This window comes from Callorhinus ursinus, unplaced genomic scaffold, assembly GCF_003265705.2.
Source record: "Callorhinus ursinus isolate GAN/ISIS: 27379988/994484 unplaced genomic scaffold, GSC_fseal_2.0 scaffold10, whole genome shotgun sequence".
NCBI classification, from domain to species: Eukaryota; Metazoa; Chordata; class Mammalia; order Carnivora; family Otariidae; genus Callorhinus; species Callorhinus ursinus.
In genome coordinates, this window is record NW_027397072.1 from 35244770 (window position 1) to 35267950 (window position 23181).

At 42.4% G+C, this 23181-nt stretch overlaps 1 protein-coding gene across 10 annotated transcripts in view; it reads left to right on the forward strand.

The window, feature by feature from the left end:
- MTA3 (metastasis associated 1 family member 3) overlaps positions 1-23181 on the forward strand; it is a 216439-nt gene that overhangs the window by 39875 nt on the left and 153383 nt on the right. For 5 of the 10 annotated variants that reach the window (XR_012379715.1, XM_073897347.1, XM_073897349.1 and 2 more), the window contains exons 2-4: positions 2201-2308; positions 6004-6071; positions 14854-14947. Coding sequence is in view for 9 of the 10 variants with exons in the window: in XM_073897347.1 (XP_073753448.1) it covers positions 2201-2308; positions 6004-6071; positions 14854-14947 (270 nt within the window). In the remaining variant the exon portion in view is untranslated. Of the gene's footprint in view, positions 1-2200; positions 2309-4212; positions 4350-6003; positions 6072-14853; positions 14948-23181 lie in introns of those variants that run through there. The other 5 variants (XM_073897353.1, XM_073897354.1, XM_025868134.2 and 2 more) reach the window with 3 other exon arrangements.

A 23181-nucleotide genomic window follows, 5' to 3' on the forward strand; every position in this document is an offset into this window, starting at 1 on the left:
TCTCCTGTCTAGACTCTCTGCCTTGTCTAATCCTCTTTACTACAGCCTGAGTCATTCCTATAAACACTCCCTGTTATATCCCTTAGACCTTCCCAGGGTCCCTTAGAATTCTTTTGCCTAACTCCACAGCCTGTACTGTCGAGCCATCGAATTAATAGCACTAGGCAGGCTCAAAAAGGGAAGCTCTAAGATCAATTAGTGCAACCTTCCAGGGGTTCATGCTTGTCTCCACTGTGACTTCTGGTCCTTTTTCTGCTACCCGGAAGCAGTGTTGTCACCAGAGTAGATGTCACCCAATGGCTGTGGATGCCACCCAATGGCTGAGCCAGTTCCCCCTTGTGGGCATGAGAGAACCATGGAATCCTAAAATGCACACTTCCAAAACCAAGACCTTCTGGGATTGGCCCTGAGTTTCCTGTTTTCAGCACAGGGATGGATGGAAGAAACTCCCTGACTAGAGAACTCCTGACTCTGGTTTTCTTTCCGTTAGGGGCTCCCTTGCTTTGATTTTTGCTGTTACATGCTTATCTTTCTCCTAGGATACACTCATCCACCTTTAAAACCCAGAACCTCCTTAGAATATCTGAGACAAGCTGGCCTTTTTCCAAAAGAATTTTACTACATAAGTTAATGAAAGAAAAGGAAAAAGAGAGAGAGAGAGAGAGAAAGACTCATAGAAAACACAAATAGGGATGCCTGGGTGGCTCAGTTGGTTGGGTGTCTGCCTTTAGCTCAAGTCAGGCTCCCAGAGTCCTGGGATTGAGTCTCCTGTTGGGCTCACTGCTCAGCGGGAAGCCTGCTTCTCCCTCTCCCTCTGCCACTCCCCCTGCTTATGTTCACTCTCTCTCTCTCAAATAAATAAAATCTTAAAAAAAGAAAAGAAAGAAAGAAAGGAAGGAAGGAAGGAAGGAAGGAAGGAAGGAAGAGAAAGAAAGAACACGAGCAATAAGATACAGTCCTTTATCCAAAGCCAGGGGTCTACTTTCAGATTAATTACATTCTACACCCCACCCCACCCCCCACCCAAGTTCCTTTCCTGAGTTCAATTATTAGGAAGCTTCCAGACTCTGGCCAGGTCCACAGAGCCTGTATGAAAACTCCATCCTTAGGTTGTGACAAAAACCAACTCTGTCTCACCTACTGCTTTCTTGAACATCCATTTCTCTTCAGCTAAGTGGTGAGATGCAAGAAACTGACACAGGAACGACCTGGGTTTTAGGTAATCCCTTATCATGATTCTTTAATCACAACAGCCATGCCAGGAAATTTTACCCACAGGAGGCTGGATTTGCCCCGGGATTTCTGGCAAGGTCTGAGAGACACCTCTTCCTTAGTAGTGAGGATGGCTGGAATAGAGAGAGGGACCTAATATGTAGGAAGTTCTTGACATGTGCCAAACATTTTATATATTTAAATTTTTAGCATAAACCTTGGTTATAGGTGTCAATCCCTAATCATATTTTGAAGAATTTGAGGCTCAGAGGGGTTAAGTGTCTTGTTCAAGGTCTTAAAGTTAAACAGTCAAACTAGGAGTGAAGTTTGGGCTAGTTGATGACATGGTTATGATCTGAACCATGCAGCCTATGGAGGGAGAGGTAACTTTGCTGTCTTTGAAGGTTAAGACTTTTCACCCTTTTTCTGGTTCTAGGGTTTCTTTTAATCTCCAGACATTTGCCAAACTCCCACATAGCAGTATCTCTTTGATATTAGGAGGTATATAAGTTTCATAGACAAAGTACCTTGCATTCAACTCAGTACCTTGTTCTCTAACTATATCGAGCCCGTCATTTGTTGGTATTTACACTTGCAGATACTGAGCATGTACTATGTAGAAGTCACTGGTCCAGGAGCTAGAGGTAGGAGAGGTTGAATATACAGAATCTGGAGGAATGAAAGGCCCTGGGTTCTGGTGCCATCATTACTTCCTGTTCTCCTCCCAAGTCTCTGAGGCCTTTCATGGGGGGCTTCTGGATAAGGCGGTTCCTAAGGGGAGGAGGTGGGTATGGATGGAGGGAGTTTTCTTGGCACAGTCACCACAAACACCTGGTAAGGTGCACAAAGCTGGGGAAATGAGACAGAAATACAGAACTAATAGAAATACAGAAATATTTTGAAGGGGAGAAATTGCTCATTTACTTAAAAATAATGGACAAACCCTTTAAAGCTTGTGATGCATTCCTTTGTATTTTATGGTTGTCAGGAGGCCTTTTCACTTGGAGAAAGTCTTCCTGGTTTAGAGAATTCTGTGCCAGAGGAAAGGGCAGGATTATAATCCTAATACTGCTACCAGTTTGCTGGATGACTCCAGGTGAGTTATTCAACCTATTTATGTGTCAGCACAGAAATGGAATGAGGTCAGATATGTCACAATATGTTTTCTGTGGGATCGCCAGTAAAAGGATTGTGATAAACAACAGCTATTCAGCGTGCATAACAGAACACTTCTGCTTTTTGTCTCTGGGTCAGAAGAGCTGACACAGGCTCACATTGTACACATGGCATAAAACCCTTGGGAGTCTGAAACTTTATGGAGTTAATAAAAAGCAACAGACACCTGTTATTTGCATAGTGCTCTATGCTGAATGGTTTATAAAGCATTTTCATATATCATCACAACTGATCCTCACCCCACCTGTGAAATGGAATTAATGTCCCCATTTCATACCTGAAGAAACTTGGGTCACGCAGATCACCAAGGTAATTCAGGCAAAGGTGATTTATTTTAATTTTATTTTTACTTTGCCTCAGCTATGTAGAAAATTATTTTTGTCACCTTAATAATTTGTGATAATGGACCATCACAAATGCCATCACCATACAAACAAAACACAGTCTTCTTTTCTAGGGACACTGCCCATCCCTGCACAGACCCCACACCTAGAGTCACCAACATGTAGCTGTAAACCACCAGAAACTCCAAACAACCCACAACAGTGAGGGATCATCTTCACGTTGATTATACAACAATGCCTGGGAGTATTTTGGAATGGATTGGCTTTTTATTTTTTTATTAAAACAAAAAAAATTTAAAGATTTATTTATTTATTTGAGAGAGAGAGAGCAGGCACATAAGAGCATGCAGGGGGTGGGGGGGGCAGGGGCTCTCCACTGAGCATGGAGAGCACCAGGGGGCTGGATCCCAGCCCCCTGAGATCATGACCTGAGCCAAAATCAAGAGTCAGATGCTCAACTGACTGAGCCACCCAGGCGCCTTGGGTTGGCTTTTTAAAAAAGTTGTTTGCGTTCATTTGGGGGATTGCCAGCTAAGATTCAACTCAATTTGGTTGTTTGTTTGCTTCTGTGAGGGAATCCAGGCTGAGAACACAGGGATTGCCTAGAGAATTAGCATGGGAAAATGATGTAAAAGCTTTAGGCACATTAACTACTTAGCAGTCCATCAACAGCAAGGTGACTGAAACTATCTCCCCCTTTGTGTGTGTTTGGGGGGGGTGGTAATGGTGAACAGGTAGGGTCCTGTTCCCCTATAGGCAAAAAGGGCCTCTTGTCTTGGCAGGGCAACACTGTATATAGGGCCTGTCCAGAGGCAAGACCTCCACGTGTGGGGGAATGTGTTCTGTTCAGCCCAGTTTTGGGGTGAACGCTGATAGACCTGTCAATGCCGTTGGGGTGAACTTGGGAGGGGGTCCGTTTTTCTAGACTTGTCCCCCAGCTGGGACTCTCCCTGGTGAAGCTGGTAGCACCTGGGGTCCTCCTGGCCCTAGGGTATGCAGGTTCCAGGTCCTCTGCATTATCACCACAAGGAAGGTGCTCTGCTGCGTGCAATTATTTGTTTCCAAGTGTTCGCCCCGAGGCAGTCACCCACGTGCTGAAGGTCTCGCATACAAGGGCTCCCCAGGGACAGGGCAGGATGGAAGACCTGTCTGGGGGTGGCCAGGTGACAAGGTTCGCTGGCTGGGGTGGTATGGAAAGCCTGAGCCCCTGCCCCCACCCCCAATTCTCCAATAGCTACTGGTCCGCATTTTCCAGTACAGGCCTCCGCTTTGGCCACGACCCTTACCCTAGGGTCCTCCACTTCCAGCAAGGGCCCCCAAGCCGCCACCTTCCCCAGGTCCCTGCGGGCCCCGCAGCGACCTCCCCCGGCCCGGCCCACTCGGCCTTGCAGGCCCGTCGCTGGGGGCGGGAACCTGCCCCCACCCCGCGGCGTCCCCTCCCCTTCACTTCCCCCTCCCCTCGGTCCCTCCCTCCCCTCCCCCCCGTGGCGAGGCGGCGGCGGCGGCGGCGGCGGCCGAGGCTGAGGCGGCGGTGGCTGCGGCGGCGGCGGGCGGGGCTCGGCTCGGGCCCCGCGGGCGGGCGGGCGGACATGGCGGCCAACATGTACCGGGTCGGAGGTAGGAAGGCTCGGCCCGACCCGGCCCGTCTGGGAGCGGGCTCCGGGAGTGGGGGATCGGGGCGAGTTCACCCTAACCGCCGGGAGCTGTGGGCGCCCGGGCCGAGGGCGCAGGGGGCGGGGGGCGCCGGGGCCCGCAGAGGGGGCCGGGGCTCCCCACCCCCGCCACCCACCCCTCCCCCGACCGTGGCCCACTGGGGGCCGGCGCCCACCCTCCCCCTCTGCTCCCACCCCCGCTCAGTTTTCTAGGGCCAGGCCTGTACTTGGGGGTGTGAATTCCCAGACGCCCCCCTCCAGGACTCCCCCATTGAGTATCGGCCGTCGAGCCCCTTAATAGGGGGATTTCTCCCCGCGTGGCTTCCAGGCAGTGGGGGTTGGAGAGGATGGGGGGGACATCCCCCCGACTCTACTCCTCCCCTTCAGTGGGAGTGTGGGGTGAGGGGCGTGGGGGCGATGGGGGCAAAGCCAGGGGCACAGCTGGACAGGCCTGTTTGCGGGGACCAGGCCCTGCACCTCGCCTTCCTCAGTCCCCCTCCTGTTTCTTGCCCAGCCCCCCAAGATGGGGCATAGTGGGGCCGGGGCACCGCAGCCAGAGGTGGGGAGTTGAGCTCTGCCTGGACGTTTGCTCTGGTGACTGCCTCCTTCCCAGCCTTGTGCAGAAGAGAGAAATAAGGTCAAACAAACTTTCTCCCTACTCACGACGCCCTCCTCCCTCTTTCTTGGTAAAATAATAATTCAGATAAGTGGCGTGTTTGTGTGTGAGACTTGCTCTTCTCTGCTCATTAGCTGAGCTCCTGATGGATGGTGTTGGGAATGGCCTGGCCAAATGAGGCCACTTTGCAGAAGAGAGACGGGAAAGAGCCACTAAGATAGACAATAACAATGCAGCCCAGCCTTTCAAATAAACACACAGTGGGAAGTTTCCAGTGAGCCTATTACATGAGAGGAAAAGTCACTTGAAAATTTTTATCTTTTTTATTGAAAGCCTGCAGGGATTTCTATTTAACAAGACCCGAAATGGATCTGGATTAAATATGGCAAAGAGCATATCAAAATCCTGATATCTCCAGAGAGCTCTTTCATGCCCTGCCCCCTCATCATCCCAGATAGAGCTGTGGAAAAGTTTGTCAGTGTGTTTCCTCTTACCTACTCTGCTCACCTGATTTTTTTTTTTTTTTTAAGTTGGTGATTGAAATGTACTTTGGGCTGCTAAGCTTTTCAAGATGCTCTGAATTTGTCTTAGGTCAGTAGTTTTATGTGAGAAGCATACTCCAGGGTAAATTGGATTGGAGGGAAAGATGTGGAAGCAGTTATAGCTTGAAAGACACATGTTTAGTCAGCCCTGACTACTCGGTAATGAGAAGAGTCTTTTTGTTTATTAGTAAAGAAGTGATGTGTGGCCCGAAAGACTAGGAGAACTTGATAAAACATTAATTGAAATGAAAATGCCAGGAAAATAAGGGTCTGTGAATAGTAGGCATATGAGAAAATATATTAAGGTTGTATTGCTAAATATATTAAGGTTGTATTGCTTTTACCCAGGAATGAATTATGTGCTTCATTTTCAATGTGCCTTGCCTAATATAGAAGTCATAGATTGACAAATGTGAAGTTGCTGTTGAAAAGATTAAGCTCTTTACTTCCTTTAATTACAGATTACGTCTACTTTGAGAACTCCTCCAGTAACCCGTACCTAATCAGAAGGATAGAAGAACTCAACAAGGTATAAATACAGAGTGTTCTTGATTTTAATATTAAAAAATAATTGTTTTCCATTGAGGGGTAATTAGGTAAAAGGCATAAGAGGTGATTTTACTTTTATTCCTAGACTCTTTGAAAGTAGAGATTGCAGATTAGAGTTATGCAGGATTCTGAATGTTCTTTTGCTTTGTATAATTACCTGTGATATTAAATGTTACTGAAGTATTTAACATCTGCAGATTTCTTCAGATTGCTCAGAGCTTCTCAGGGCAGGGCACTCCTGTAACTCAATCCTTTTTTATGTTTAGAGTCATAATTGTATTTCTCCCTTTTCAGTGAATTATTTTTTTCCTCTTCCAGCTTTAGAAGGAGGAAGCTAGGAAATAAAGTATTGAAGGGAATTTGTAAAATTTTGGACTAGACTGACTAATAAGAATATAGTTTTGGTATAATGTAGATTAATTTACTACTTTAGGCCTTAAGTAAAGAAAACTTTTATATTAAGGTTTGGTCTCTGATCGCTTGTGTCCAGGACATCAGAAGCATTGTGACTGTTTGCAGTAAGTGAGCTTTTATAATGGTGACATATGAAAAGTCATGAACTATATGAACCATGGATTACTAATGGTGCTCTAGTTTCCTCCAAACCACCTTTGAAGGTTATTTATATAGCTTATGAGAATTCATAGCATTAAAATTTTGGGGGGCTGTCTAGCTAATGCCTTTCCCCTCAAAGTACCATCTAGAGACTGGGCCAGTTCTGGGTCCCAGGAAGCAAAGTCTGGTTTAGGGTATTTCTGGTTTATGAACCCTGAGATCTTGGTTTGCTTCTGGAGATATCCCCATGGACCTTGCATTTATAAAAATTCTGTTATATTTGAGACCACTGCCACCAAATGAAGAGAATGGCCTCAGGATTAGATCAATCTGTGGGTGGGAACTATCGGGCGTCATGCTCATCTCTCTTATGTTATTGATGTATAAGAGTGTAGGCAACGTGAAACTGTTTATCAGTTTATTTAGAAAATTAATTAGGATACAAAGAGAAATGTTGACCTATATGAGACATATTCTCTGGCTGCTCCCTGTCCCTCTGAGCTCCACTCTTTTTTATTTATTTATTTTTTAAAGATTTTATTTATTTATTTGAGAGAGAGAATGAGACAGAGAGCACATGAGAGGGGGGAGGGTCAGAGGGAGAAGCAGACTCCCTGCTGAGCAGGGAGCCCAATGTGGGACTCGATCCTGGGACTCCAGGATCATGACCTGAGCTGAAGGCAGTCGCTCAACCAACTGAGCCACCCAGGCGCCCTCTCTTAGCTCCACTCTTAACTGCTCTCTGCCTTGCTCCTTTGGCTCCAAGCACAGTAGACTCTTGGCTGTTTTCACATCCTTGTACCTTAGGACTACCAGTTGTTTCTAATCCCCTGTACCTTGCTCGGCCTTGCTCTTTTCTTCATATTATTTATCACCTTCCAATATACTTCATTATTGTGTTTATTTTCATTGCCTCTTTTCCCAGACTAGAATGTAAGCTCTGTGTGTAGTGATCTTTTCTGTTCACTAATTCATCCCAAGTGCGTTAGAATAAGTGACTGGCACATAGTTAAGGCATTCAGTAAATATTTATTGAATTAATGAATTTCTCAAATGTCTGACTTTAATGCTTGCACATAGCTTTACTGTTTACAAAGTATTTTGATTCATTCATTTTACAGATACTTCTGAGGACCTGCTACCTGCCAGACATTTTTAGATATGTGCTTTTAGGGATTCAGGGGTGAACAAAAATAGGTCCAGTAGTGGAGACAAGCATCAGCCAAATAATCCCACAAGTAGAAGGAAAATCGCAGCTGTGCTAAATTTGCAAACATCAGAGCATGGTGTTCTGGAAGCATATGATCTGGGGATTCACATTTTTACTTTTGTTGAGCCTCAAAATAACCTTAAAGCTTTAAGGCAGATGCATCATGGAGTTGTTGTGAGGGACACAGTGGTTATGTGACTGGGTTGCACATCTAGCTTGAATCTGGCTCATTTCGTACTCCTTTATCATTATATTACTGTTCACTCCAAAAGTATCCCTTGCTCTTCATCCTTACCTTCCTGGCCCTCTGCTTTCAGCAGAGGGTCCTTAATATAATAATGGTTTTTTTCATTCTGGGGATGACTGAATTGTGAGAGATGAGTCTGTAATTTCAGACAGTGGCAGTTTGAATGGATGGATTATTTTTAAATAAGATTGGCTAAATAGTAAATATATAGGGCCTTTTTCTTTTTTGAAAATATTTAATTTATTCGAGAGCAAGAGAGTGAGAGAGAGAACATGAGGGGGAGGGGAGGGGCAGAGGGAGAAGCAGACTCCCTGCCAAGAAGGGAGCCTGATGCAGGGCTGGATCCCAGGACTCTGGGATCATGACCTGAGCCAGAGGCAGACGTTCAACTGACTGAGCCACCCAGGTGTCTAATAGGGCCTTTATTTCTGAAAGGATGTGGAAAAGATACCTCATTTTATATTTATTTATTTATTTAAAGATTTTTATTTATTTGACAGAGAGAGACACAGTGAGAAAGGGAACACAAGCAGGGGGAGTGGGAGAGGGAGAAGCAGGCTGCCCGCTGAGCAGGGAGCCCGATGCCAGGCTCGATCCCAGCACCTTGGGATCATGACCTGAGCGGAAGGCAGACGCTTAACTGACTAAGCCACCCAGGTGTCCCAAGATACCTCATTTTAAATAATTCATTAAACAAATATTTTTTTTTAGTACCTGTTATGAACCAGGCACTAGGCTAGGCTCAGATATACAGCAGTGAACAATATGGATGTGTTTTCTGCCCACACAGGGTCTACATTCTCTTGAGGGGGGCACATGAAAAGGCAAGTTAGTAGGCATAAAGAAAATAGCAAAAATGGTAACTTTTTTTTAAGATTTATTTACTTATTTGAGAGAGAGAGAAAAAATATGAGTGGGGGAGGGGCAGAAGGAGAGGGAGAGAGAAACTCAAGCAGATGCTGCACTGAGCAGGGAGCCTGATGTGGGCTTGATCTCTTGACCTGAACCAAAACCAAGAGTCAGAGGCTTAACAGGCGTCCTGATGTTACCTGTTAAGAAGGAAATAAACAGCCTTGACCTAGGGGGTAACAGAGGTTACTTCTTTTGGTTAGAAAGGGAAAGGATTTTAAGGACATTGAAGTTGAGGCCTAAAGGTTGAGAAAGAGGTAGCCAGGGGAGAGAGGCCACGTGAGTGTTCCAGATAAAAGGCCCTGAGGGGATCAGAGGTCACTTTGGCAAAGTGGGGAAAGTTAACATGATGGAAAATCCAAATAATGAATTTAAGAGCACTTGATATATTCTAATTGATAAGCCAGGATGGGAAAGGTCATTAACCTAGAGGCTCCTGGCTGGGTCAGTCGGTAGAGTATGTGACTCTTGATCTTGAGGTCATGAGTTTGAGTCCTACCTTGGGTGTAGGGATTACTTAAATAAAAAAAATTTGGGGGCCCCTGGATGGCTCAGTCGTTAAGCATCTGCCTTCGGCTCAGGTCATGATCCCAGGGTCCTGGGATCGAGCCCCACATCGGGCTCTCTGTTCCGTGGGAGGCCTGCTTCTCCCTCTCCCACTCCCCCTGCTTGTGTTCCCTCTCTCGCTGTCTCTCTCTGTCAAATAAATTAAAAAAAATTTTTTTTAAAAGAAGGGATATTAATCTATTTTTTTTAAAGATTTTATTTATTTATTTGACACAGAGAGAGACAGCAAGAGAGGGAACACAAACAGGGGGAGTGGGAGAGGGAGAAGCAGGCTTCCCGCCAAGCAGGGAGCCTGATGTGGGGCTCGATACCAGGACCCTGGGATCATGACCTGAGCCGAAGGCAGATGCTTTTTTTTTTTTAAAGATTTTATTTATTTATTTGAGAGAGAGAGAGAATGAGAGACAGAGAGCATGAGAGGGAAGAGGGTTAGAGGGAGAAGCAGACCCCCCCGCTGATCAGGGAGCCCGACGTGGGACTTGATCCCGGGACTCCAGGATCATGACCTGAGCCGAAGGCAGTCGCTTAACCAGCTGAGCCACCCAGGCGCCCCCGAAGGCAGATGCTTAACGACTGAGCCACCCAGGCGCCCCGACATTAACCTATTTTATTATCTTCTTGAAGTTTGTTTATTTATTTATTTTTAGAAATCTCTACACCCAAAGTGGGGCTCCAGCTCACTACCATGATATCAAAAGTCAGGGGGCCACCTGGCTCTGCTTACTGAGCCAGCCAGGAGCCAGGTGGCCCCTATTAATTATCTTCTGAATAGAATGTGTTTTTGTAACAAAATTCCTGGGATAAGCTGTCAGTCACCATTGTTACAGACAATTCACTTTTTTTTTAAGATTTTATTCATTTGACAGAGAGAGAACACAAGCAGGGGGAAAGGCAGGCAGAGGGAGAGGGAGAAGCAGGCTCTCCGCTTATCAGGGAACCTGATGATGCACGGGGTTCTGGGGCTTGGGGGCTCCAGGGCTCGATCCCAGGACCCTGGGAACATGACTTACGCTGAAGGCAAACAGTCAACTGACTGAGGCACCCCAAAAATTCACTCTTACAGAATGGATTCTGGTTTTTATTTTTATTTTTTTATTTTTTATTTTTTTTTAAAGATTTTATTTATTTGAGAGAGAGAGAATGAGAGATAGAGAGCACGAGAGGGAAGAGGGTCAGAGGGAGAAGCCGACTCCCTGCTGAGCAGGGAGCCCGATGTGGGACTCGATCCCAGGACTCCAGGATCATGACCTGAGCCGAAGGCAGTCGCTTAACCAACTGAGCCACCCAGGCGCCCTGGATTCTGGTTTTTAAAAATATCCTATTTGAAATGTTACTTGTTTAGTTTGAAAGCTGGACTACAGTATTTCATTTTTTTTAAATTACAGTAATAGATTTTTTTTTAAAGATACTATTTTTAAGTAATCTCTGCACCCAATATGGGGCTCAGACTCACAACCCCGAGATCAAGAGTCGCACGCTCCACCAATTGAGTCAGCTAGACGTCCTTGGTAATAGAATTTTGTCTCAATTTTTTTCCCTAAAAGTTTTGGAAACTTTTAGGTGCAAAAGTAATTATCAGTTGATAAACACAGTTCAACATTGATTATCTTATATTCCCTTTTTCCCCTCTCTCCTAATTTGTACTCAGATATCACGAAGATGATCTTTTGGAGGACGAATATAAGATTAAAATTATGAAAACAACTTTTGGTAAATTTTATTTAGTCACTAGGTTGGGTGGTGGTCTAAAGATTGTGTCTGCATGCATGTCAAGAGAAAGCTATGTGCACATAGTAATGGTATAGTCTCAGGAAGTTTTGGAAGTTAAACTTGTGGAAAGATTAGCATGTTACTTGCTCTTTTTGTTTTGTTTTTGGTGTGTATGTTGTATAATTTGTGTGTACCTTCATATTCTGTATAATTTATTAGCCATCTGACTTGTTCTGAGATTCATTTTACTGTTTTGTGTCTTCCATCTTTTTGGTGGGGAGAGGGGAGTCACTAATTTCTTTGAGTGCCTGATGATACCCTCTGCCTCCATCTACATTTACACGTATAGGAATTTGCACATAGTTTCAGGAGATTCCCTCATGAAACCCAAGGTAAGACCCCCTTACTATTTGGGATCTCTTGGGAATAAGGACAGAAATTGGGAAAGGAAAGTGGATTTTCACTTGTTCTTTACTTTAGGCAAACCATACACTTTCTGAAATGGAAAGTGTGTGTGTGGTGGGTTTTTTTGTTTTGTTTTTGTTTTAATTATGTACTTCCTGGGGCCCCTGGGTGGCTCAGTCGTTGGGCGTCTGCCTTCGGCTCAGGTCATGATCTCAGGGTCCTGGGATCGAGCCCCGCATCGGGCTCCCTGCTCCGTGGGAAGCCTGCTTTTCCCTCTCCCACTCCCCCTGCTTATGTTCCCTCTCTCACTGTCTCTCTCTCTTCAAATAAATAAAAATTAAATAATGTACTTCCCAAGTCTGGGACAGAAACAGACATGAGTATGAGGTTGACTAAAATGATTTTAGAGCTTATGAAAAGCCCCTTATCGTTAGAGGACATTTTAGTAAATGTGCTTGACAGAATAGGGATTTAAGAGGCTACAACCTAAATGGAGAAAAGAACACAGCAAAAAAATTGATGTCCATTGTGGCTTCTTCTTTTTTATTTTTTTTAAGGATTTATTTATTTATTTGACAGAGAAAGAGCTCGCGCCTCCAGTCAGTGGTGGGGAGGGACAAAGGGAGAGGAAAAGAGAATCTCTAGCCGACTCCCCGCTGAGTATGGAGCTTGACACTGGAGCTTGATCTCCCCACCAACCAACCAGCAGATCTCCCCGTCAACGGACCAGCCACTTAACCAACTGCCCCACGCAGGCACTGCTTTAAAAATTTCATTTTTAAGTAATCTTTCCATCCAATGTGGGGCTCGAATTCACAACCCTGAGATGAAGAGTCACATGCTGTACCGATGGAGCCAGCCAGGAAGGAACTCCTAACCTAGGTCTTGAGAGCAGTGCTTGGTAAACTATTTGTGGTGTTTTTTTTTTTTTTTTTTTAAAGATTTTATTTATTTATTTGACAGAGAGAGACACAGCGAGAGAGGGAACACAAGTAGGGGGAGTGAGAGAGGGAGAAGCAGGCTTCCTGCCGAACAGGGAGCCCGATGCGGGGCTCGATCCCAGGACCCTGAGATCATGACCTGAGCCGAAGGCAGACGCTTAACGACTGAGCCACCCAGGCGCCCCTGTGGTGTAAGATTTTTAAGAAGGTTCACTATCTCAGACTGCTTTTGTAACATTGAAGAAAAATAGTAGAAAAATGAAGTTTAAAATAGGCTTATAAAAACACAAGCCTTCGTTTTTCTTCTTTTTTTTTTTTTTTAAATTTTATTTTATTATGGTAGTCACCATACAGTGCATCATTAGTTTTTGATGTGGTGATCCACGATTCATTGTTTTCGCGTAACACCCAGTGCTCCATGCAGTACGTGCCCTCCTTAATACCTGTCACTGGGCTAACCCATCCCCCCACCCTTCATTTTTCATTATTAGGTTCAATAGATTAAAATTAACTACCAAATGCTCTAACACACACTCTAGTCTCTGTACTCATTTCATTACACCGCAGGAGTTGTAGACCAGGCCTTGGGCCACAGTTTGAGTAGCTTAACTTTAGAGGCAGGCTTGAAAGTGTGTGTGTGTGTGTGTGTGTGTCTGTGTGTATTTGTAGAGGGGAAGAGGAATACTGTAGTTATAAAATACCTAATAGCCAAGTGTGTGCATCATTCAGAAGAGACTGCTTCTTTTGAACTATGTCCCTCTACCCTAATTAAATAAGAATTTAATTAGTTTTGTAGAGTATTCCTAGTTGAGGAACTCACTAGAGAGGCAGAAAAAAATATGCCTTTAAATGCTTGCTTTGGGTTTTGAACATGCTTTTGTCTTAAAACTGATAAAGAGCTTATAATTGTAGTCATTGATGGATTTTATTTACAAGAAATATTGGCCTGTTCATTTATTAGATTGCTGGATCTTTACTTCTGGAGGATGTATTTGATCACAATATTGTGAAATATAGAAGCACTTTAGTTAGGATTTAATATGATTTCTTTTTTTTTTTTAAGATTTTATTTATTTATTTGACAGAGAGACACAGCGAGAGAGGGAACACAAGCAGGGGGAGTGGGAGAGGGAGAAGCAGGCTTCCCGCTGAACAGGGAGCCCGATGCGGGGCTCTATCCCAGGACCCTGGGATCATGACCTGAGCCGAAGGCAGACGCTTAACGACTGAGCCACCCAGGTGCCCCAGGATTTAATATGATTTCAATTCAAAGGGTCAAAGTTTTCCACGACTATTTCTCACTCTAAAATACTGCTGCTGAACTTCATCAAATCGACACATTTCCTGCAGCATATAATTCTTATTTCTTTATGTCTGAATATATCTGTAAGCCCAGAGAAATTCTGAAAATTTGTTCTCAAATTTTTTTGAAATTAGAAATCAGAGGATTTTACTGTAATCTATGTGTTTTTACAAGGAACTTTGTAATGAATGACTGACCTTGAAAGTTCTCAGAGTTCATAAGGAATAGGAGAGTAGGAGCCTGGGCCCTAGCTGCAGTAAATTACAACCTAAGTGAATATTGGTTATATTCTAGACTGTAGTCAAAAATAAATAAGAGCTTCAGTGTTCATAACTTAGAGTTTTTAATACTTTCATATGTGAAGGTAAACGAAGTACTACTGAGAATATTGACTATTACGGATTCATAGATTTACCTGGGCTTAGAGAATGCTTTTCCAGGTCATCTGCCTCATTTTGAGTGATGGCTGCCCACACTCAGAGAGCTTCACCATCAGTCAAACATGGGTGTTTAGGAGAGGGCTGCATGATTTTACTCTTAGCCTATGCTTCTGGGAGTGGGTTTGGAGGAGGTATGTTTAACTGTCTTAAATAAGTTACGTTGTGGTTTTTAAAATTTGGGGGATTAGTTTCTCAAGACTAATCAGATTTCACTCTCTGGCTCATTAAAGCGATCTGATCACTTTAGTTTAACTGATGCCCATAAGTTATTGTATGTTTGACATTTCAGTTTCACTTGGAACCTTTGCAAATGCTGCTCATCCTCATTTGAGTTTTTTAGCTGATTATCCCACAGTTGCGGTTGGCACAGTATAAATGAGAGTGTTCTTATAATTGTATTGTATTTAGTTTTGTTTTATAAACTATTTGAGTCTACTATTCAGTACAGATAACTTTTATTTTTCTTATTTCTTAGACTGCAACTGGCAACGTGGAAGCAAAAGTAGTGTGCTTTTATAGACGACGAGATATTTCCAACACGCTTATAATGCTTGCAGACAAGCATGCTAGTAAGTTGTCTTTTTTTTTAATTAAAAAATGTTTTAAGGTTTTTGGTTTCCGTGATAGGAGGAAAAACACTTTTTTTGTTACCTGTAGCTTTTTGCTTTCCCATTTGTGTTCCTCTTAGTTTAGATGGGAGTAATTTTTTGGGTGGTGCTTGGTTTTAGTATATATTTTCTTAGGTTGCATCACATGTATATTAGTCAATACATTGAAATAGAATTCTATGCTTCCGCAGACAAACAGGGTAGTGTTTTACCATCTGCAGTTTTCAGTGGTGGTTTTGAAAGGCTTAAATATGAGGACATTTGTACTTTATTGGTATTTTGGAGGACATTTTTTTCCCTTATAAAGCAACTGGGTAATATTTACATTTTAAAAAATTCTGATTATTTATTATATGTATATAGAATTAAGTATATATGAAAAAAAGGTTTGCCAGGAAAAGAAGTGCAAAGTGATATTTATATATGGTGAACTCCTGTAGATAGCAACTCAGCCCTCTTTGTAGATTAACCTTTATTGTATGTTCCCCCCCAATCAACAGCTTTGACATATTTTAGCTCCTTTTATAATTTTTTATTTAAAAATTTTTAAAATTTATTTTTCATTTTATCTTTTAAAACATTTTATTTTATTTTATTTTATTTTTTTAAGATTTTTTATTTATTTATTTGACAGAGAGAGACAGACAGACACAGCAAGAGAGGGAACACAAGCAGGGGGAATGGGAGAGGGAGAAGCAGGCTTCCCACTGAGCAGGGAGCCCGATATGGGGCTTGATCCCAGGACCCTGGGATCATGACCTGAACCAAAGGCAGACGCTTAACACATGAGCCACCCAGGTGCCGCACCCCTTTGATTTTTAAAACAACAACACAATCACAAAAAAAAGTGATTTAAATTTTTTTTTTGCCTACTTTTTAAAAAAATATTTATTTATTTGACAGAGAGAGACCCAGAAAAGTGATTTAAATTTTAAGAAAGAAGAAATACGTGGAATATAAATACTTTATTTTGAAGCCATTTTCATCCTACAAAATAAATAAGACTAGGACCATATGTATGTGTGTTTTTTATTATTTATTTATTTATTTATTTAAAGATTTTTATTTATTTATTTGAGAGAGACAATGAGAGAGAGAGAGAGCATGAGAGGGGGGAGGGTCAGAGGGAGAAGCAGACTCCCCGCTGAGCAGGGAGCCCGATGCGGGACTCGATCCCAGGACTCCAGGATCATGACCTGAGCCGAAGGCAGTCGCTTAACCAACTGAGCCACCCAGGCGCCCGTATGTGTGTTTTTTAGTTTGACACTGATCTGTGATGCTCTGGTCTTGGGGATCCTGAAGCTTTTTGAAGTGTTTTGGTAAGGGAGGCTATTGTGTGCACAGGTTTGTTCTGTGTCTCTTTGATAATCATTTCCCCACTGGGTCACTGGTTTGATCAGGCAGATTGGTTGTTGCATAAGTTAAATTCCTACTATATTTTCTGCTGTGGTTCATAGTGGTTTTGTATTTTTTTTTAAAGATTTTTTTGTTTGGGCGCCTGGGTGGCACAGTTGGTTAAGCGACTGCCTTCGGCTCAGGTCATGATCCTGGAGTCCCGGGACCAAGTCCCGCATCGGGCTCCCTGCTCAGCGGGGAGTCTGCTTCTCCCTCTGACCCTCTTCCCTCTCGTGCTCTCTGTCTCTCATTCTCCCTCTCGCAAATAAATAAATAAAATCTTAAAAAAAAAAAAAAGATTTTTTTGTTTATTTTAGAGAGAGATAGTGCGGGGGTGGGGCGGGGGCAGAGGGAGAGGGAGAGAGAATCCCAAGCCCACTCCGAGCTGAGTGAGGAGTTTGATCCCAGAACCTTGAGATCATGACCTCAGCTGAAATCACGAGTCGGACGATTAACCGACAAGCACACAGGCACCCCTGTAGTTCATAGTATTTTTAAATTTCTTTCTGTTTTTTTCTATAGAAAGAATGATATGAGTTCTATAATATTTATAAATTATATATTGACAGATTTAGGGCATTCATATTTGTCCTTCCTGTATGAGACCAAAATACTACTTTTTACTTTTTATTTTTTTAAAAGATTTTATTTATTTATTTGACAGAGAGAGAGACAGCTAGAGAGGGAACCCAAGCAGGGGGAGTGGGAGAGGGAGAAGAAGGCTCCCTGCTGAGCAGGGAGCCCGATGTGGGGCTCGATCCCAGGACCCTGGGATCATGACCTGAGCCGAAGGCAGATGTTTAATGACTGAGCCACACAGGCGCCCCCAAAATACTACTTTTTAAAATGACATACTAATCAGTCATTTTAGCTGTAGCTAAAATCTGTGAATTCAGTGTGTTATTAGAGTGGCTCTGCAAAATTATTTGGATTTTATTTACCATTTACAATATAAGCTTAAGAAAGGTGAAATGTCTCTAATATTCATATACTTCTGGATTTAATTTAGCTTCTAATGTAGCTTCTAAAGTTGCTGCAGCAAAGGTAGTGTGGTATAAAGATTGTTAGGGGGTCTGCTGACTGTTCATGGAGGATCTCAGCATGGCTGCATTTTGGTGCTGTTGTAGGCTTGTAGATGTAAGAAAATCAGAATTGATTAGGCTCTTGGTTATTAAGTCTTTGAGACCAAATTTAAGAGATTTAAAAGTCAGTCAAATTATATAATGGCAATCATGTAGTTTAGAGAAAGACCTGGGTTCATATTCTGCTTTGCTAGTTGCTGCGTGTCTTGGGAAAATTTCTCAATTTCTTATTTCCATTTTCCTCATGTGTAAAATGAGATTGAAAAAAAATCACCTCATTTTGTGTATTATATATATTTTACCACAATTAGAAAAAGGTAAGGGAAAAAATTATGCCAGCATTGATGTGAGGATTAAATGACCTAAGGTCATAAATAAGTGCTTAATAAATGTCAGTTGGTTTTTCTACCTCCTCAGCAATTTGTAGATCACCTCTTTGGGTGGATTACTTTTTTTTTTTTTTTTAGGTTTTATTTATTTGCCTGAGAGAGAGAGAGATAATGAGAGACAGCACAAGTGGGGAGGAGGGGGAGAGGTAGGCTCCCTGCAGAGCAAGGACCCCGATGCGGGACTTGATCCCAGGACCCTGGGATCATGACCTGAGCCGAAGGCAGACGCTTAACAACTGAGCCACTCACGTGCACTGGGTAGATTACTTCTATCTACATTTGCCAGTTTCTTCCATCATTTATTGAGTTTACTCTCAAAGGTGGTGTCAGAAGTATCTTACTGTATTTGTTTGGTATTGACCAAAATTTCAGGTGGGGAGAATAAAATTGCCTGGATAGTTCTTGCTATATAAAAAGGTTTTAAAGGAGGATTATTGGAGAAAGAATCATACATTGGAAAGGTTTCAAAACTGGATTCCTGGGTGTGGTTGCCACTTAATTTTCCTGAGCCTGTTTCTCCACTTAAAAACCTTTCCATTATGGACTCCTTTAACCTTTTTTATTATAGAAAATTTCAAACATTCAAAAGTACAGAGAATAGTATAATCCACCTGATGTTTCCATTACTTTGCATTTTTTTTTTATTTTTTTTTAAAGATTTTATTTATTTATTTGACAGAGATAGAGAGAGAGCACAAGTAGGCAGAGAGGCAGGCAGAGGGAGAGGGAGAAGCAGGGTCTCCACCGAGCAGGGAGCCCGATGCGGGACTCGATCCCAGGACTCCAGGATCATGACCTGAGCCGAAGGCAGTCGCTTAACAACTGAGCCACCCAAGCACCCTCCATTACTTTGCATTAACAGTTACCAATAAATGACCAATCAATTCATCTGTACCCCTCCTCATCCCCTTATATGGAAGCTCATCAGAGAAATCTTACCATTTCATGTGTAAATATTGCAGTGTGTATTTCTAAAAGATATGGCCTCATTCGAATTTAAAGAAAGTGCCAAGAATATACAGGGAACTCCCATATAAGCTTTACCCAGATTCAGCAATTAACATTTTGTTCTCTTGACTTTATCATTCTTTTTATATGTATAAATTGAGTCATTTGAGAGTAAGTTGGAGACATCGGTCTGTTTTTCTAAATGCAAGGAAATTGTTTTCAATAATCACAGAGTAAACAAGTCAGGAAACCTAATATTCACACAAAACCATTATTCATAGTCCTTAATCAAATTTCATGCACCAGTGGTGTTCATTATAGCAATATATACTTTCTTAGTTTCGAATAAAATTCAGATTCATTGTATTTTTTTGTCCCTTCTCCTTGTTTTGGAACCAGTTCCTCAGTCTTTGTGTTTTCTGACCTTAACATTTTTGAAGAAAACAGGCCATTTATTTTGTAGAATGTGGCTCAATTTGTGTTCGTGTGATGTTTCCTCATGATTAGAGTCAGGATATGTTATGGTTTTTTTTGCAGGTTATTTTTTTTTTGGTAGGGATGCCATGGAAGTCCTGTTGTGTCCCTCTCAGTGCATTGTATTAAGAGGCACATAATTGGTTTTGTCCTAATATTGGTTATATTAGGTTTGGTGATTTGGTCAAGGTAGTGTCCCTTTGTATTTAGTAAGTTATTTTGGGGGAGATACTTGGCAACTATGTGAATAGTTTGTTCTTGGTCAATCTTTAACCTCATTTTAGCATTCTTTGATCATTTAGGATTCTGTAAACAGTATTATCAAATAGCTACTTAGTTTTCATGTTTTTTCTTTTATGAATTTTTTCTTTTTTATAGTTTGTTTAAATCAAGATCCAAATAAGGTTAATAGATTATGATTGGTTGATAGTACTCTTAAGTCTCTTTTTTTTCCTTGTCCGTCCACTTTTTTTTAATTGATATATCATCCAAATAGCATAAAATCTGTTCCTTTGAAGTGCACAGTTGAGTGGTTTTTAGTATACTTACAAAGTTGTATAAGTATTACCACTATCTAATTTCAAAATGTTTTCACCACCCAAAAGGAAACCACTTACTTCTCATTCCCCCTTCCTCTCCGCCTCTGGAAGCCACCAATACACTTTCTGTCTCTATAGATTGGCCTCTTCTGGACATTCACATCAAGGAATCATATAATATGTGTGTGGGGTTTTTTCTTACTGTTTTTTTAAGTAAGTTCTACGCCCTACCGGGGCTTGAACTCAGGAGATCGAGACTTGCATGCTCTACCAACAGAACCAGCCAGGTGCCGCTAATAATAATAATTTGTGTCTGGATTTTTAAAATTTAGCATAATGTTTTCAAATTTTTTCCATGTTATTGTCTGAATTCCTTCATTAGTTTTTATAGCTGAATGATGTTCCATTGGATGGATAAACGTTTATGCTTCAATTGATGGACAATTTGGGTTGTTTCACTTTTTTAGTTATTTTGAAAAACTAGCTATTGTGAACATTCACGTACAAACTTTTGTGTGGATATTGATTCCTGTTCTCTCTCTGTATCCCTAAATATTTTGTTGAAGATAACTGGTTGTTCATCCTAGTTTCCTTTGGTCTTGAGTTGTTTATTGCATTTCTTGTGTCCTTTACCATGTGTTTTCTGTAGATGGATAGTGAGGTTCAGATTCTAGAGGATCGAAAGCCACATGGTTTTTTGGGGGGAGGTGAGATAGTGGGTACAAGACTGTTCTGAGGTAGTATCGTGCACTTCTCCCATGAGGTCCATAATGTATTGTTGCCTGTCGCTCTCTTTTTTTTTCTTGACATTTTACGTCAAAATAATTCTTATTTTATTTTTATTTATTTTTTTTAACGATTTTATTTATTTATTTGAGAGAGAGAGAGCACGCGCATGGGGGGAGGGTCAGAGGGAGAAGCAGACTCCCCGCTGAGCAGGGAGCCCGAGGCGGGGCTCGATCCCGGGACCCTGGGACCCTGACCTGAGCCGAAGGCAGATGCTTAACGACTGAGCCGCCCAGGCATCCTAGTGTTTATCTTTTTTAAAAAAGCAGTTTCTTATCTAACCAAGGATGATGGTACACTAATCTATAGATTTATTTAGATTTTGCAAAATTTCCTACTAATGCCTTTAATAGCAAAGAATAAAAACAGAAGTTTTTTTTTTTAAGATTTTATTTTTTAGTAATCTCTACACCCAGTGTGGGGCTTGAACTTAGAACACTGAGATCCAGAGTCACATGCTCTACTGACTGTGCCAGGCAGGTGCTCCTAAAAACAGAATTTTTAAGCTATCTTTTTGTAATGTTATTGTTGATTGATGGTTGCCTCGATTAATTCATTAAAGTTGTGAAAATTATGCTTTTAGTTCTATCATCCCCTCATTTACTGGGTAGACTATCTGTGAAGAGAATATTCCCTATGTCAGCTATCAGGTTAATCTTCAGGTTCAGGCAGGTTGAATTAAAGGCTTGGACGTGGGGCTCCTGGGCAGCTCAGTCGTTAAGCGTCTGCCTTCGGCTCGGGACATGGTCCCAGGGTCCTGGGATCGAGCTCCTCATCCGGCTCCCTGCTCAACGGAGAGCCTGCTTCTCCCTCTCCCACTCCCCCTGCTGTGTTCCCTTTCTCACTGTGTCTCTCTCTGTCAAAAAAAAAAAAGGCTTGGACATGATTTTTCATTTTTTTAGTCATTACCATTTTTGTTTTTATTTATTTTTTATTTTTTTAAAGATTTTATTTATTTGACAGAGAGAGACACAGCGAGAGAGGGAACACAAGCAGGGGGAGTGGGAGAGGGAGAAGCAGGCTTCCTGCAGAGCAGGACCCTGGGATCGTGACTTGAGCAGAAGGCAGACACTTAACTGAGCCACCCAGGAGCCTCTCGTGGTATATTTTTAAAAATTAAGAAAATCTGATTTTAGTAAGGTAATTTCATGAAAGGCTAGAGTACATACTTTGTTTTTATTTTTTTATTTTATTTATTTATTTTTAAAGATTTTATTTATTTTTTGACAGAGATAGAGACAGAGAGAGACGGAACCAAGCAGGGGGAGTGGGAGAGGGAGAACCAGGCTTCCCGCGGAGCAGGGAGCCCGATGCGGGGCTCGATCCCAGGACCCTGGGATCATGACCTGAGCCGAAGGCAGACGCTTAACGACTGAGCCACCCAGGCGCCCCCATACTTTGTTTTTAAAAGCATCTTGATTCTCTTAATCTATTAGAAATGGAATTTTGGTTTAAAGAAAAGATGGCATGTTCAAATGGACATGGTTCTCAGAGTGATGGAGTTTTAAAAATTAATTTCATCAGTATTCTTTATGGCCTGCTTCACATGTTTTAGATGTTTTTTGACATATTGTATACTTTTATATTGTGATTCCTAAAATGTAAAGCTTTATTTTTTATTTTTTATTTTTAAAAAGATTTCTTAATAAAGGTTTATTGAGGGCACCTGGGTGGCTCAGTCGGTTAAGCATCTGCTTTCAGCTTGGGTCATGGTCCCAGGGTCCTGGGATTGAGTTCTGAATCGGGCTCCCTGCTCTGCGTGGTGTCTGCTTCTCCCTCTTCCTCTGTCTGCTGCTCCCCCTGCTCGTGCTCTCTCTCTGTAAAATAAATAATTAAAATCTTCTAAAAAAGAAAGATTTATTGATTTATATGAGGGAGAGAGAGAACGAGAGAGCCCATGCACACTGAGGGAGAGGGAGAAGCGGACTCCCCACTGACCAAGGAGCTGGATGCCGGGCTCGATGCCAGGACCCCCGGATCATGACCTGAGCTGAAGATAGACGCTCAACTGGCTGAGCCACCCAGGCCCCCCAAGTTCTTATTTTTAAGGGGCACCTGGGTGGCTCAGTCATTTAAGCACCCAACTCTTGATTTCAGCTCGGATCATGATCTCAGGGTCTTGCAATCAAGCCCTGATGAAGCTCAGCATGGAGCTTGCTTAAGATTCTCTCTCTCCCTCTCTCTCTGCCCCTCCTTCCCCACTAGCATGCACATGCTCTCTCTCTTTTTCTCTCTCTCTCACAAAAAAACAAAAAAAGATTTTGGGGCACCTGGGTAGCTCAGATGGGTTAAACGTCTGCTTTTGGCTCAGGTCATGATCCCAGGTCCTAGGGCTCCCTGCTCAAAGGGAGTCTGCCTCTCCCTCTTCCTCTGCCTCTCCCCACTGCTCCTGCTCTCTCTCTCTCTCTCTCTCTCTGTCTCGAATGAATAAATAAAAAATTCTTAAAAAATAAAAAAAAATTTTATTTTTAAATAGTCTCTGTACCCAGTGTGGGGCTTGAGCTCACAACACCGAGATCAAGAATTGAATGCTTTTCGGACTGAGCCAGGCGCCCCCTGCCTTTTTTCTTTTTTAAGATTTT